The sequence below is a fragment of the Pelecanus crispus genome, chromosome 13 (assembly GCF_030463565.1).
Source record: "Pelecanus crispus isolate bPelCri1 chromosome 13, bPelCri1.pri, whole genome shotgun sequence".
NCBI lineage: Eukaryota > Metazoa > Chordata > Aves > Pelecaniformes > Pelecanidae > Pelecanus > Pelecanus crispus.
This window is the reverse complement of record NC_134655.1, coordinates 17,906,844-17,922,308: the sequence shown is the minus strand read 5'-3', so window position 1 is coordinate 17,922,308 and position 15,465 is coordinate 17,906,844. Positions and strand designations below refer to the sequence as shown.

At 51.7% G+C, this 15,465-nt stretch overlaps 1 protein-coding gene across 1 annotated transcript in view; it reads right to left on the bottom strand.

Moving 5' to 3' along the window:
* Nucleotides 1–614: 614 nt before the first annotated feature.
* Nucleotides 615–15,465, bottom strand: part of LOC104036085 (protocadherin-19) — a 58,659-nt gene continuing 43,808 nt past the window's right edge. The window contains exon 5 of the mRNA XM_075720812.1: nucleotides 615–1,204. Within this exon, the coding sequence (XP_075576927.1) occupies nucleotides 615–1,204 (590 nt within the window). The remainder of the gene's footprint in view (nucleotides 1,205–15,465) is intronic.

The window sequence follows — 15,465 nt, the reverse complement described above, 5'->3', positions numbered from 1 at the left end:
CAGTAATTTGCAATATCAAATACAATAATAGTACAGATAAGCATGTGACAGCAAAAGGATTCATAAATGCAGGGGTGTCCATAGCAAAATAGCAACATCTTAAAATACAAACAACCTCGTGTTGGGCGAATATTAAAACTCACCGGACTGTCATTTTGAACAGTCGCACACAAGAAACGGCCGCTATTTTGTCTATTCTACAAAACCGCCGGGGTGATTACTAAAGATGTCCGAATAAGGAATTTGCCATTCAATTCTTTCCAGGAATGGAAATTTATCTTCGTTTTGAGATATAAAAATATATAAACTCCGAGGAGGGGACACCGAGCGCTCCTGAGGACCGGGGGGGTCTCGCCTCTGCCCCCGCCACCCACCGCCTCCCGGCAAAAGCAAAACACCAGCTACTTTGCTCCGGCTGCACACCCCTGCCGCCTGTTGAGACAAGTGGGATTGTCACATTAACGATAGCTTCATTTATAAACAATACATTTAGGGAAAGCTTTTAAATACAGCAATCTGTGAACCATTGGTAAGCGATAAAAACAATCTGCGCTGGGAATCGTGCGGTCCCTCATCCTCCTCCTCCTCCTCCTCCTCCTCTTGCCGGGTGCCGCTCAGAGGACGATGTCTTTTAGTCTCCGGGCGCCGGGCGAGTCCTTTTCCCGGCGTTCCTGCAGGAGCGGGTTGCCCTCCTGCCCACCGCTCTCGCTGTCCGCCCCCCGGGGCTCTGCCTCCGTCGGCCGGGAAGGGCCACTGTTCCCAAAGGGCTCCCGTTCCCGGTTGCCGACGCAGTGCCCGGCGCCGTACGGTGCCGCCGGCTTGCCGGACAAGGGGCTCTTCAGGTGGAGGGGCGAGGTGACGGGGCTGACGGCCTCGCAGCCGTTGCCCGCCTCGCGGACGGCGCCGCTCACCTTGGGGCTGCAGGCGGCCGGGTCCACCGTTCTTTTGCCTTTGGGGTTGGCGAGCCGCTCGTCGGCGAGGGGCTCGCCGCCCTCCTTGCCGAAGGTGGCGAAGGTCCTTTTTGTGCTGCAGTCTGCGTAAGGCTCCGCGTCCACCGCCGTCGCCTCGATGGAGAGGGCGATGACGTTCCTCCCGTGCTCAGGGGACTTGGCGCGGCTGGGGACGGCACCGCGGGGCATCCAGCACCTGTCCGAGTGGCCCAGGATGCGGCACTCCTCCCTGCAATGAAATCCTTCGCTCTGATCTGCGTGGAGAAAACACAAGGGCCGGTGAAGGGGGGAGACCCACCGGGGGGGCCCAGCGCCCCCCAGCCTGCCCGGGGTGGGGGAGCCCCCGTCAAACCAATGGAAGTGGGCGTAAGCTGCGTCAGGGGAGGTTTAGGTTGGAAATTAGGAAAAATTTCTTTACGGAAAGGGTGGTCAGGAATTGGAACAGGCTGCCCAGAGAGGTGGTGGAGTCACCATCCCTGGAAGTGTTCAAAAAATGGGTAGATGTGGCACTTCGGGACATGGTTTAGTCTAGTCTACCCTTGATGGGTTTAGAGTAGACTTGGTAGTGTAGGTTAATGGTTGGACTGGATGATCTTAAAGGTCTTTTCCAACCTAAACGATTCTATGATTCTATGAAACCAGGCGCTGCCCGTCACTCCCACCCGAGCAGCGGTCACCCTACCCCAAACAGCAATCATTTTTAAGGCAAGGCTCGGAAGAGGGATTTTTTCTTTATTGTTATTTCTCCACCGCTCTAAAGACTGGAGTTCAATTTCACCAGGGGAGGTTTAGGTTGGAAATTAGGAAAAATTTCTTTACGGAAAGGGTGGTCAAGAATTGCAACAGGCTGCCCAGAGAGGTGGTGGAGTCCCCATCCCTGGAAGTGTTCAAAAAACAGGCAGATGTGGCACTTTGGGACATGGTTTAGTCTAGTCTACCCTTGATTGGTTTAGAGTAGACTTGGTAGTGTAGGTTAATGGTTGGACTGGATGATCTTAAAGGTCTTTTCCAACCTAAACGATTCTATGATTCTACGAAACCAGGCGCTGCCCGTCACTCCCACCCGAGCAGCGGTCACCCTACCCCAAACAGCAATCATTTTTAAGGCAAGGCTCAGAAGAGGGATTTTTTCTTTATTGTTATTTCTCCGCCGCTCTAAAGACTGGAGTTCAATTTCACCAGGGGAGGTTTAGGTTGGAAATTAGGAAAAATTTCTTTACGGAAAGGGTGGTCAAGAATTGCAACAGGCTGCCCAGAGAGGTGGTGGAGTCACCATCCCTGGAAGTGTTCAAAAAACGGGTAGATGTGGCACTTCGGGACATGGTTTAGTCTAGTCTACCCTTGATGGGTTTAGAGTAGACTTGGTAGTGTAGGTTAATGGTTGGACTGGATGATCTTAAAGGTCTTTTCCAACCTAAACGATTCTATGATTCTATGATTCTATGAAACCAGGCGCTGCCCGTCACTCCCACCCGAGCAGCGGTCACCCTACCCCAAACAGCAATCATTTTTAAGGCAAGGCTCGGAAGAGGGATTTTTTTCTTTATTGTTATTTCTCCGCCGCTCTAAAGAGTGGAGTTCAATTTCCAACGGGTTGTGCGTCATCCGCCGCCGCCAGACCTGCACCCTGGGGAAAGGCGTTAGGGCTGCAACTCCGTCACAGCGGGTCTGTCCCGCGTGGCGAGCCGCTCCGAGTCAGCACCTTCTGGGTTTAGAAACCAGCGCTAAAAGCCACCATGTTTTAAGCTTGGTTTGACGTGACTTTTAAGCTTGACTTTTTGCAGAGGGGGGAAGGGAGCGCAGGGAGGAGGGTGCTTTCTTTGGATTTTTTGGTGTATATTTGTGTTTTAAGTTTTTGCTTAATCCCCACTGACCTCCCACACAACAGAGGCTTTATAAATCTCCAAGACTGCCCACTCCACTGAAGATTAAATGTGTCATTCCCAGCACTGGGCCTTTATTCATACGAGAGCAATAAAGATCCCTTCTCTCGACTTTGTGCTGTCCCGACACCACTTCACAGGGCTGAAATATGGAGGGGTGGCTTCATCCTTTCCAAGGACCTTCCATGCCCAGGTCTGAGCACTCCCAGACTGGTGCAAACCCTCGTGCCCGGCACTCGCACGCATCCCCGCGCTGCCGGCCGACCCCCAGGGACCGCGCGGCCTCGCCCCCCCTCACGGACGGACAAACTGGGGCCCAGGGAAGCGGCCAGGCTCAGCCAAGTGCAAAGCTGGAAAGCAAATCCAGGAGTCTCAGCTTCCCAGCTTTTGCTGAACGTCTGACCGTGGCTCCTGCCGAACACTGCAGGCTCACAGCTGCTTTTGAGTCTCGGCTTATGACTTTTCCTTCATTTGATAAGAACTTGTAATTGCAGCTAGTCCTCATAAAGCACAACCTTTCCCTGCGCAAAGACGTAGCTCCTTCCTATCGCAACCTATATACACGCAAAGCAGCGTTAAGGCGCTAATGCCGTTGCCCATACAAGACCACGCTTGGTTGGTGCCGGTTTGATGGATCGAAGCCGGCGAAGGTGCAGACTCAGCCTGGGTTTGCTTCCCGTCCGTCTGCAAACCGTTCATTTCGATGCTTTGTACATCTGTGTGCATAACCTCCGCTCCTCAGACGCATTGGTATTTCCACCACATTCGAGCACTAGGGCGGCTGATAAAAATTCTCAGCACATAACACAATGCACCAAAATATGAGCAGCTTAACACTTACAGAGAATAAACGAGTAAAAGGCAGACCTCAAAAAAAAAAAAAGAAGGATTTTTTTTTAAAGGAGAAGCAGCCAATTAATTGAAAAATCTATGGGTAAAACATAAGCTTTTTCTCTACATCAGAGCAGCTACCTGGTGGTGCGGAGCGTGGCACCGGGTGGCCGTGTAGGAGGTCTGGGTTTCGGCAGCCGCCTTCACAGCAGTTTGAGGGAAGGATGCTCTGAGCCTTACATGCAGAACAACCTGCTCCGAGATCTAAAAGCCAATGCTCTTGTACTTTGATTCTGTTACTTTCAAGTACTTGAGCAAAAATAAAAAAAAAAAGAAAAATTGCCCAGAAAGTGTTGCCTATTTATCCACAGCTTCACTTCAAAAGGGTGCTACAGGCATACAGAGTTGTGTAGTCTGGCTGTGATAGCAGAGGACTTGGTGATGGCTGGAGGGGCTACAGAAATATCTTGGGTTCTCATCCCCGATGAGACAGTGATTTATTGTGCTGTGTGACCTTGGGCGCGTTGCTGGAGCACGCAGCACTTCAGTCCCTCCGCAAACACCGGAGGCCGGATCTGGGCACGCTGGGCTGGCTGGTCCAGCGCAGGAAGGCGCGGGGGGAGCTGCTGTTCCTCACCGTCCCAGCCCGGCATCACGGCTCAGCCCCACGTCCCCGGGAGCACCGCAGCCAAGGCAAACCTGACTCCGGACAGTGCGCAGGCAGGCTGGTCTTGCCTTGACCCATTTATTCCAAGCTGGCACGTTTTACAGTTAAGAACAAAAAACACCAATTACTGTACTGCGAGCGGATATTCCTCAAACCCTAGAAAGGCACCTGTGCTTTAAGAGCAGTTTTACTAAAGACCGCTGGCGCGGTGCCTATCTGCTGGGGAGATGATCCGCTTTGGACACCAAGATGCTTGTCTGCAAGTTACGCCAGCAGCAGCTGAAATGCAGGCAGGAGAAGAGATGAAAAGTATTACATTAAATTATACCATTTCAATCTTTTATTTTATGAAGGGAATGTAACAAGTACAAAAGACGCCAGGCTGACAGGCAGGGTGTCACCACCCATCCACAGACAAGAGGTAGCTCCGCGGCACGTTCTGCCTCCCTGCTCCTCTCCCCACCACACGTCTCAACTTTGGGCTGCAGAGACCACGTCCCGCAGCCAGAAACCATCCTGCTCTTGGGGACAACACGTGTCCGGGCTGCCCGGACCAGCCCTGACCTGGCAGCAGAGCCAGGGACCAGCACAGGGCCCTGAGCAGCAGCCGCTTCTCCATGGCAGAATGAGGATTTTCAGCTACCCACCCATCACTGCCTTAACCCTGTAATCGACATAAAACACTATTTTTACGCCACAAGCACGCCCTGTTGATACACACGAACACCTCAGCGCTCCTCTGCTATCCCAGATCCAAAGGCAAGCTCAGAGGACCTCGGGCTCCTCCAGCGGGCTGATCCCAGGGCTCTCATCTCGCATCCTCCTCCTGTGCAGGAGCAGCTGCTGCCCCAAAGCCGCGGCAGGCAGGGAGCCGCCGGGCACCGCTCCTGGCACTGCCCTTTGCAGCCAGGTCTGATTCACCCAGCTCTAACGGCACCCAGGACGGTCATTCACCTTCACAGGCTCTTTATGGTACTGCTCTGGGTTTTTTTACCACTTTAACAATCGGAAATAGGACAACAGGAAATTCTTTTACAGCCCTAGACCTGCCCTAGTCAATATGACTGTTACTGTCTGCACTAAAAAAATGTTCTTAATGCAAGGAGCAAAGCCCGGGTAATAACCACTGCACCACACACAACATGACGAGTGGCAGGCAGCCAAAACAGGCAGCTTCCCACCCCCGCCCCCAGCGCGCCGACGGCACGGGGATGAGCAAGTTGGCGTGAAACTACTGCCCACCGGGGCCTGGCGGGAGCAAAGGGAGGAGGAAACGACGGAGGGACAGCGCTGGGTGAGCAACACCGCAGCTTCAGCGATGCTCTGCCCGAGCCACGGAGCAAACACCTCATCCCGGACAGGAGTCCCCAGGGATGCACCAGGCTGGCAAGGACCCGCCGGCTGGCACGGCCCGGGGAAGGGGAACACCACGGCTGTACAAGCCGCCCTGAGCTGGGCTGGGCTTTCTAACGAGCCAAGCTCATCGTGCGCACGCTGCGGGGAGAGTCCTGTTGCAAACCAGGCTGTAGGGATATCTGCGTCACGCAGGCCCTCCGGAGAGATGCTGAACGCTCGCAGGGGGCAGGTGCCACGCACGGGTGACGGCCGTCCAGTCCGGCACGCGAGGTGCGCAGGTCCCCCAGCAGCAATGTCCATTTTTCAGCCAGTCAGCCTTCACCCAGCGCAAACCCAGAATCTCATTTCAGAGCACCTTAGGGCAGGGTTGCTTTTAAAATTATTCCCCCTCAGGTGCAAAACATCCTGGCAGAAGCCTCGCCATGAAGAGGTGAGCGGTTATCTTGTCAGGCTCGGCAGAAAAAAATGTGTCATTGCTAAACATAAGCTCTCACATAGCAAATATGAAATAAAATAATACCAACAGCCACCCCTGGAATAAATATGCTTCTCAACAAGTACAGCAAAACCCATGTTGAGCTCCAGATTTCAAACCTTCTCTACTTGCACCTCAGGGGACCGGCACAAAGGCAACTAATAACGAGCCCCAGCCAGCCCCGCGCGCTGCCCGCGCTGCCTGCGGCTCTGAGCCAGGCAGCGGGCTGCCGACAACCAGCGGCTGCAGAAAGACCTGCTGGGAGAGGCGACGACACCCGCGGCTCGTCTGCAGGCAGACAGACGCGCAGCCATCATCGCTGGCGGGGAGCGGGAGCTGGGGACAACGGCACAGTGACACAAGAAGCGAGGAGGTGACGTGAAACGCCGGGACTGCCCTAATTCCCGGGGCTGAGCCCAGCACAGCGCCCGTCCAAGAGGTCCGAGCAGCCGGCTGCCTGCGCCCTCTGCACTTCCCAATCCCAGCATGAAAGCTCGTGGCCAGAGCAGCAGGGAGATGGGATGGATGCCCAAGAGCCGGGAGCTGAGAGGAGCCCAGGAGGAGCTGGCAGAGGACATGGGGCGGGTGCTGGAGCAACAGAGCCTCCAGCTCCCCCCTGCACGAGGCTTTCTCTCGTTAGAAGGAAGGACTAACGAACATCCAGGGTGCACAAGTGCTTTCAGTCTCCTATTCAAAGCCTGCGTACCTGCGGCAGAGCAACATGAAGCCGGTGTGCCAGGTGCCCGCTCAGCTCTCAGAGCAATTGAATTATCTCCAGCGGAATCTCAGCACTGGCCAAAGAGACAAAGTTAAATCGTAGCAAGGTGCAAGTGCCTGGGAATGTAATATTCCTGATAAATGGCCAGATGACATGTGCTGTTATACAATCTAAGGTGCAATTTGGGCGATGACAATAGTCCCTGGAGTTTCCATTTTCAAACAGCCGCTCAGTTCAATCCAATCCGTGTCAGAGCAGCTTTGCCGAGGTGAGTAAGTAGAGCTCATTTGTGCTATTACATGGGGAGCAAGGAAAAGGAGCGGAGTTGCTTGAAAATGAAAAATAAGAAAAGAAAAAAGGGCGACTGGAAGAATCGCAGGCCGGCTGGGACGTGCACAGGGCAGGGGGTGCGTGGGTGAGCATGGTGCTGAGCCCCGTGCCCCGTGCCGGCGCAGGGCACGCGTGCCCGTACCTGGGCCGGTACCATTGGTACCCTCGTGCAGGAGCCTGGCTTTATCTCCACATTTCGGTGTTTCTTCAGCAACCGTATGATTATACTGTAATCACGATGACACTGCTCCTGGGTACAGCAAACAGCACGATCATTAAAAAATTCATTTCAAAATCTTCCTGGAAGCTAATAAATTTTACAGCAGTTTCAATCCTTTCTCATTGCAACAAAGAAAAGCTTAGTTCCAGACAAATTAAAAGTAAATTGATTGCCTTAGGGGAATCTATTCAAATATCACTTTTCCGTGTTAGAAATCTCTTCCTGAAACAAGAAGAGGAAAGCCAGGGAGAGCCAGCACGGGAACGATGTGGAAAAGCAAATCATTAAATCTCAGTTCACGAAACTAAGGGGGAGGGGGGGAGTCAAACGTAAAATAAAATACAAATGTCTCACTGGGGTGCAGGCCTAACATTTGTGACAGAATTTATGAATAATAAATATGAATAAATAGTAAACATGAAGGGATCAAACATTGCTGTTGATGTTTACTCATGGTTAGCCATCTTTCATGGACAATGTGCAACTGCATTATTTAACACTCTTCTTCCAGCTACTTTGGGGTTTCTTTTCAACTCCGGCACCTTAATTTTCTCAGGAATGTGCGCCGCGAGGTGCGAGGCAGGTCCCCGTGCCGCACCCACCACGCTCAGCACGCCAGCAGAGCCCACCTTCCTTCCCCCCACCCCGCCAGGAGCGGCTGTTCCCGGCTCGGCAGCACCGATCCACCGCATTACGCTCCAGATAAAATAATAAGCTCACGCGAAATACAAACAGTCCCCAGCCATGGTTCATCATCTGCTTATAAATTAAGACTCTGCACCTCTCCCTTATCTCCCATAATAGCATAATATCAGGAAACAAGAGGTGGGGAATAGTGTATTATATTTTTGACCTATAGGCTTTTATAGAGCCTTCTTCGCCTTTCCTAATAAGAAATCACCAGTCTATGCAGAAATGTAATCCTGGTGTGGCTTCCCTTGCACAATGCTTGGAGGATGCTAATAACCAAGGACAGTGACAAATGCTCTTTACTGCAACGAGGAGCCTTTCTTTTCCTCTCTTTTGCCATTGTTCGGGATTTATGCAAGCTAAAAAATGCTGTATTTTTAATCCTGGATTGTCTGTCCCGACACAGGAGGTCAACAGTGCTTGGACAAAGCAAATGCCTGCGAGGAATTATTTTAACGCACCACGGGATGCGAATTAGATTAATTTATCAGGCAACTGCTGATAAGGACCCATGGCTGCATGCAGCTCATGGGCAGCGCTTCTGTAATGGTCAACGGAGAGATGCGCCGGGGCTGGCTCCCGGCTGCTGCAGATAGGCGCAGCTCCCAGGAAGACCCACACTGATTTACACCGGCTGGGGGGTTGGCCCATTCACCTCTTCTGCTCTATATTACCATTAATAACGCCCTTTCTTCTGCAGAACGGTCCCCGTGTCATGAATGGAGACTGACACGCCGATGCATCTGGGGTGCCTGGCTGGCTACGCACCGGAGGGCTGAGGATGGAATTGATGCAAAAGATTTTCTCCGGAAAAACGCCTTCACGGGCACGGCTTTGGGATGAGAAGGTGGCTGCGGGAAGGAGGGTGATCACCTGAAGCAAGAGAAGCTGGTGTTTGGGCACACCGTGCACTACAGCGGAGCCAGACCCAGAAGGTATTATGGGCTGGAATGCAATTTAATGCTGGCTGCCCCCCTTTATCCGGGACCGCGGGCCAATCCCCACCTCATTCACAAGGCAAAATTAATTCCCTTTCAGAGGGCCGGCGGAACACACCATTTAAACTCCAATTAATCCTTTTCTTAAGTGGTCCGTAGAGCTCGTGCTGGCCCCTGAGCGGCGGAGATTTCACCTCTGAAACTCCGCTCCTCATGCCTCGATACAGGGCTCATTAGCATCCTAACTGATGTTAGGATGCAGGATCCGGTCCTCGGAGAGGAGAGCACTCTGGGATCCCATAGACCTTTTCCATCTCGAAGCATTATGGCTCCGTAATTCACAGGCACAGCTCCCATTAATGGTAATGGCAGTTACGGTGCTGCCTGCACGAGTGCAGAATACAACCCTTTGACTTCATTACTGGAATTCAATTTCATTAACACTGGATACAGAGGGATTGTCCTAAATACGCTCTTTCTTGTATTTTTTTCATGTTAATGTAACCATTTGAGTATATTATACCCTGCAGAGATTGAAACATTTCTAGTCTGTTTAAACACATTTCCCACAATTGGGAGCAAAACTTTGTCTCCGTTTATGCCTTTGACACCAGCTGCCTTCCATTTAATGGGACTTTAGTCGCTAAAACAAATTAATCCAAAGGTTACTTTTCTCCGCTATTGTCAAATCCAAAACAGACAAATTCACGTATTCTGTCGGGGTAACACGGAACCAGCCAGGCAGCCACATTCCAACAGCAGCAATAAATCAAATTATTACCCTGTCCCATTCAAAATTAGGCGTTGCTCAGAAAATAGCTACTCGACAATTCCGATAAAAATCCGACAAAACACAAATTACGGTTGGGGGAGATAAGAAGCAATCCCCAGCCACTGGTACCAGGCCAGCTCCTGGCCCAGCGCCTGTCGGAGCAGCATCCCTGCCCTCTCTGCAGCCATACTGACGGGCACCCCTTGGGCGGCTCATGGTGAATGTTTTACTGCAACCAGCACCTCCCTTGGCCAGGACAAAGCAGAACAACCCATCCCCATCCTCTCCCGACAGGGATGCGGAGGGCAAGGGTGCTGGCAGGAGCAGGGATGCAGGCGAGACCCCCACTGCCCCCTCCTCCTGCGCACCCGCCCAAGGCGGCTCTCCCATCCCTGCAAGCCTTCTGGTGCTTCCACACAACAACTGAGAAATGAAGGAGCCAAGGTTATAAAAGCTGATACATAATTTACTCCTATTATCAAGATTAAACACATCTTTGCATGCTTAGCATAAAACAACTGCCTTTCCCCAGATTTCTCAAGGACATGCATAAACTTCATTATTATCTAAATAATCAAAAGAGTATTTCAATAGAATATTTAACTGTCTGCCTACTGGAAACTCACAGCCTTAATCTAACACTGATCCTCTGTTGTCCTTCATGTAAATATTGTTGGGACGTCAGCCAAAGCCTAGGGAAGTGAGCTTCATCTTGGTGGATGGGAATCTCTCGTGTCAGATACAGTCAGCCTGACTAATGAGACCTACAGCTTGCCAAAACCTACAGCCTCGGTGTCTGTTCCAGCCATTGAACGCGCTCAGAAGCCCAGTGGCACCAGCCCAGCAGTCTACAGATCCCAATCAACTATCAATAGCTTAAGTGTAAGTGATTGTGTATGAAGTGTGAGCCAAATGTGTTTCCTTTTTCAGTTTTAGGACCTCCAGTATTGTTATTGCACCAGTAATGCTTGCACGGAATTAATCATAGATGTACCCACAAGGCAAAACATTATGAGAAGCTCTTTGTACTTTTGAAAAGTGCGCAGCTCTGAAGAGCGGAGGGAGCTGGAAGGCTTCCCAGCACGATGGGGCGTTCCCCACTGTCAAGAGATAGCTAGGGAATTTTTCCCTGGGTTTTTTAAACCAAAAGCAATGGTTGCTGGCCATCCTTCATCATGACATTCACGCCTCGCTCCTCCATCCTGGAACCTGGTGTTATCCCCTCCCTGGCGTTCTAGTTGAACTCTTTGGGTTTTTCGGATGAACACAGGGCTTTTCCATGTTGGTGGATCGCCTTGTCTGAAGCACAGGGATGTCCCACGATGAGATGCTGGCCTAGGGCGGTGGGAGCATCAGAAAATCCCACAGGGAGCTAGGACGGCCATGGGTCTGCAAAAGCTGCTCTACATTGTCCAGCACCCAATGGCGCCCACGGTCTGATCCGGCACCATGACTCGCTGCGACACAAGGACGATCCTGTTCCTCTCTGCCCCGGCCGCGGATCTACACCGAGGGCTCAAATGAGGCTCCAGCTCCGCACCAACGAGGGATAACAGTGATGCCAAGGGAACACCAGTCGCGGGTTAGACTGGCCCCATGGCCACCAGAGATCACAGCATTGCTAAAGCTGGGGAATCTGGCCCGTTTCATTCAGCCAACACTTAATTCCAGCAATTAAGTTTACCTCCGTTAATTAAGAGAGTGATCATAGTATATAAATAGACACATAAAATTACTATAAGGTCAAAGGTCAAATCTAAAACCTTATTATAAGCCTAGGGAAACTACATTACCCATGATTCATGGACAAGCTCAATTTCCAGCAATGTAGTCCCATCCCGTTGGCCCTGCAGCCATGGGGGCGAGATGGAAAATGAGCCCTCGAGTTTGTCTGGGGCTGTAAACTGAAGAGTCGCAGGAAGATGGCTGAGCAATGGGAATGGAAAATAACCGTATTTTCACGATCTGCCTAAGTGCTGCAAGGAAAGCAGTCGGCTCCACAGCTCCAGCCAAGCTCATGCCAACCCACGGGCGCCCGGGCACCGATGCCGAGTCTGATGTGGGGCGTCCGCACGCCGCACCGGGGTCCTGCCACGCGCTCCCTTGCTGGGGCTCCGAGGCAGGGGGCAGGTGGGCTGCTCCAGCGCTGCTCGAGCACGGCGGTCTTCTGGCCCAACCTCTGCCTGCGCAGCATCCGATGATTTCCGAGTTCTCCGAGGTGCGTTTCTGCAGCGCTGCCCCAAGGTCAGGCTGGATTGTGTTGGCTCCTGGCCCTGGTTCACAGGGCTGTCAGCTAAACTGCACCACGGCACCGTTACTCCCGGTGATGGTATGACAGACAGACAGAGCCCAGCTGGATTTTCAAAACCTAAGCACTTTGCAACACTGACAGGCAAGAAAAAAAACGCCACCAACCCACAACCCTCTTAGTCTGAGCAGGTTTTATCTGGAAATACCCAAAGATAGTAAATGCAAGACCCCACAAAGTCATTCATCCTCAACCACTTTTCTGATCAAACCTTTTAACTGTCGCTGGGAAATAAAGAGCGATAGATACCAGGCCCAGCCAGTGTTACCTGATTAGTCTAGTCCCCACCGCATCCTTAACACAGCCTTTCTTCAAAGGGATAAACAAGGCTGAAAGGACTGATGTAATTTGGTGCTTTCAGACAGAGTTAGCACGAGGAGAAGAGTCAAGTTCATCACACTGGAGTTCACCACAGGGCTGCAGCAGCCAAGAAGAGGCGGCCGGTGCTGGGGCTAAGCCCCCGGCCGGGCGCCCGCTTCTGCAGCAGGCGCACGAGATGCACCGTAAGTGGGTAGGTTTAACCCAAACACGTCCCTCTGCGGTGGGAATCGGCCTGATTTTCCCCCCCCCATCCGAGCACAAGAAGGGGGATGCAACGGGAAGGCAGGCAGCGTGGTCCTGCAGTAATTCTGCTGGAGCCTCTCTACAGGGATCCACCCTCGCCGTCTGCGGCACACAGATGTAATGCTGCCTCTTTGCCACTGCACGCTCGCCTCATTTCTAAAACACTTACACATGCAGCATGCATTAGAATTAAAAAAACCATTAAACCTCGGAAAGGAAAAACTTTGACAGGATGCGTAATATACTAAGTATAATTAATTAAATCGGATGAGGCACTGGGGGACGAGAGAAGAGTGGATGGAGACTGTTCTTGGAAAAGGGATGATAATGCACTAATGTTCAGTGTGTGCCATTAAGTAAGAAACAGCCTTGGAAGAGGCGACGATGAGCGACAGGAGCTTTGAGAGACGGCACCAGCCAGTTGGGCACCTCGGATGCATAGCGAAGAAGGTGATAACATGAAATGCGGCCAATTAGAGCTCTAAAAAAATGATAATGAAGCTGGAAAAGGCACGCGAGAAATGGAAAAGCAAAAATGGCATGACGGTCGCTAAATAGCAATACCCTACCAGCGATAGCCTCTTCCAGAGGGCATCTCTCGACGCCCCGCAAGGGCTCAGGGCGATGGGGACCACCTTCATCACCCAGCACCAGGCTGTCGGGGCCAGCGCAGGCATCGGGGCAGGCGAGAGGAGATTCATCCCGGAAAGCATCTGGCTGGCTGTGAGGTTATTCTTTAGTTCTTTGTATCCCCGGGTGCGGTTCCCTAGCATGGGTAGCACTCTGCTGCATCCATCCCCCTCGGCGGGTGCCGGCAGCGGCTGAGGTGGGGTGGGGAGCAGCAACCAAAGCCAGGGCCGGGAAGGGAGCATCAAAGGCAGCCCCAGCCGACGCAGCAGGCGCAACATGATGAGACAGCCGCAGTCTGGCTGTTCAGCAGGACAAAGTTTTAACAGGCTTAACAACAGCATCAGCACTGATCATTAGGCAATTACAACTGCTGAAAGTTGACAAAGCACCAGGACCAAATGAATTATCTCCCCAAATCCTGCAGGCAGGAGCATGGAAAAGAGAAAAGTCGTCGTCAACAGCCTCTGATAGCTCACCGGGTGCAGAAGCAATAACTAAAAACTAAAGGGCTGCTCGTTTACTTGCTGTTTGGAGAGATAAAAGGGAAAGTCCAGGAAATGAGGTCTTCGAAAACACTCTCATCATTTAGGGAGCAGTGGGAGGGAAGGTCCTGGAAACACTGATACTGCCAGGATTGCTCAGCTCCTGGGGACATCTGATTCAGCGAGGAAGGGACTGTGTGTGTTTGGAAAGGGAAGGCAGATTTTGGCTGGGGGAGTTCACTCCTGAATCATCCCCGGCGTGGTTACTTGCTCAATGCTGCACATTCCTGCACGGCAGCCAGCGCCGGCCAAGGGGACAGTCATGAGCTCTTCTCCTTGAGGACGTGCCAAAACCCACTCCTCCAGGGATCTGCAGAGCTTAATCCATGCGGGACCACGGTGACTCCCTGCTCCGCTCCCTTGCAAACCACGGGACGCTCAGCTTTGTCACGCTGTGCTTCTCAAGCACAGCCCTTCACTTTGACTGACTAGGCACGCTTTTAGGAAAAACATGCAAATGTGATTTAAAGACTCTAAGTGATACAGAATATATCACATCCCTTGGGAACCTGTTCCAGGGGGTAATTATTCTAATTCCTAAAATCATGCATCTCATTTGCAGCTAGAATTTTCCAAGGCAAACCTCCGTCCTCCAGCAGCGGCTGTGCCTTCTCCGCTGAATCAGAGAGATGCTTAGTAGCAGATATCTTCTCCCTGAGTTCACTTCTGAACACAGGCTGAGATGAGCGATGTCTTAAGCAAAGTCCAGAGCACATCCCCCGAGGATGCCATCGCTCTTGGGTCCTATTTCAAGCCCAATGGTCTCAGCTGAGAGAGTCCTGCTGGATTCAATGGGCTTTGAGTCAGGTCCTAAATCTCCAGACACGTTTGGAGAATGAAAGCCAATGCATTCAGCTCTACCCAGAAGCTCCTCATGCAGAACAGTCTCTAGAACGCAAGGCGACATTCTTGCACTGACAAAGCGTCTCCTCGCCGCCTGACGTGCCAGAGCTCTTTGGTCGCTGCAAGGCACATGTGCCCAGTGAAGGGCTTGCATGGATTTTATAGTGAATTAATTGGACATATCTACCCAATAACAATGGAGGAAGACTGACAAAGGAGAGGTCAGGCGATGAGGGAATTGCAGGTGGAATTGTTCATTTTAATTACTTGTCTTCATTAATGTGAGGTTCCTGGATCCTACAGTGATGACTAATGGATCGAAATATTTGCATGAGTGAATATACTTCCACAAAAGGACACGTGGCTAAAGGGTGGAACAGATACAGAATTTTCTTTGGATTTTACAAGGGTTTTTCCACCACAAGATGAAGCGACTTCCCAGAGCCCAGCAGTGTACCAGAGGGGAGCAACCCTAGATGCAAGTTAAACATTTTTATGAGGCCCAAAAGTGCCCAGAAAAAGCACGGCTGAAGGTGGAAATAAGTGATAAACAAGGTAAAACATGGGTTATACTTGACCTGTTTGTGTCTCCCTGGCACTGGAATGAGTTGGATACAAGCATCACGGCTACCTGTTCTCCTGACAGCACTGAAAGGAAACAAAAGTTTGGAGCAAGCCAAACACATTCAATTTGCCTGAATAATTTAGGCTGCTGAGTTATCATGTGCTTCATGGACTGTCATCGAGA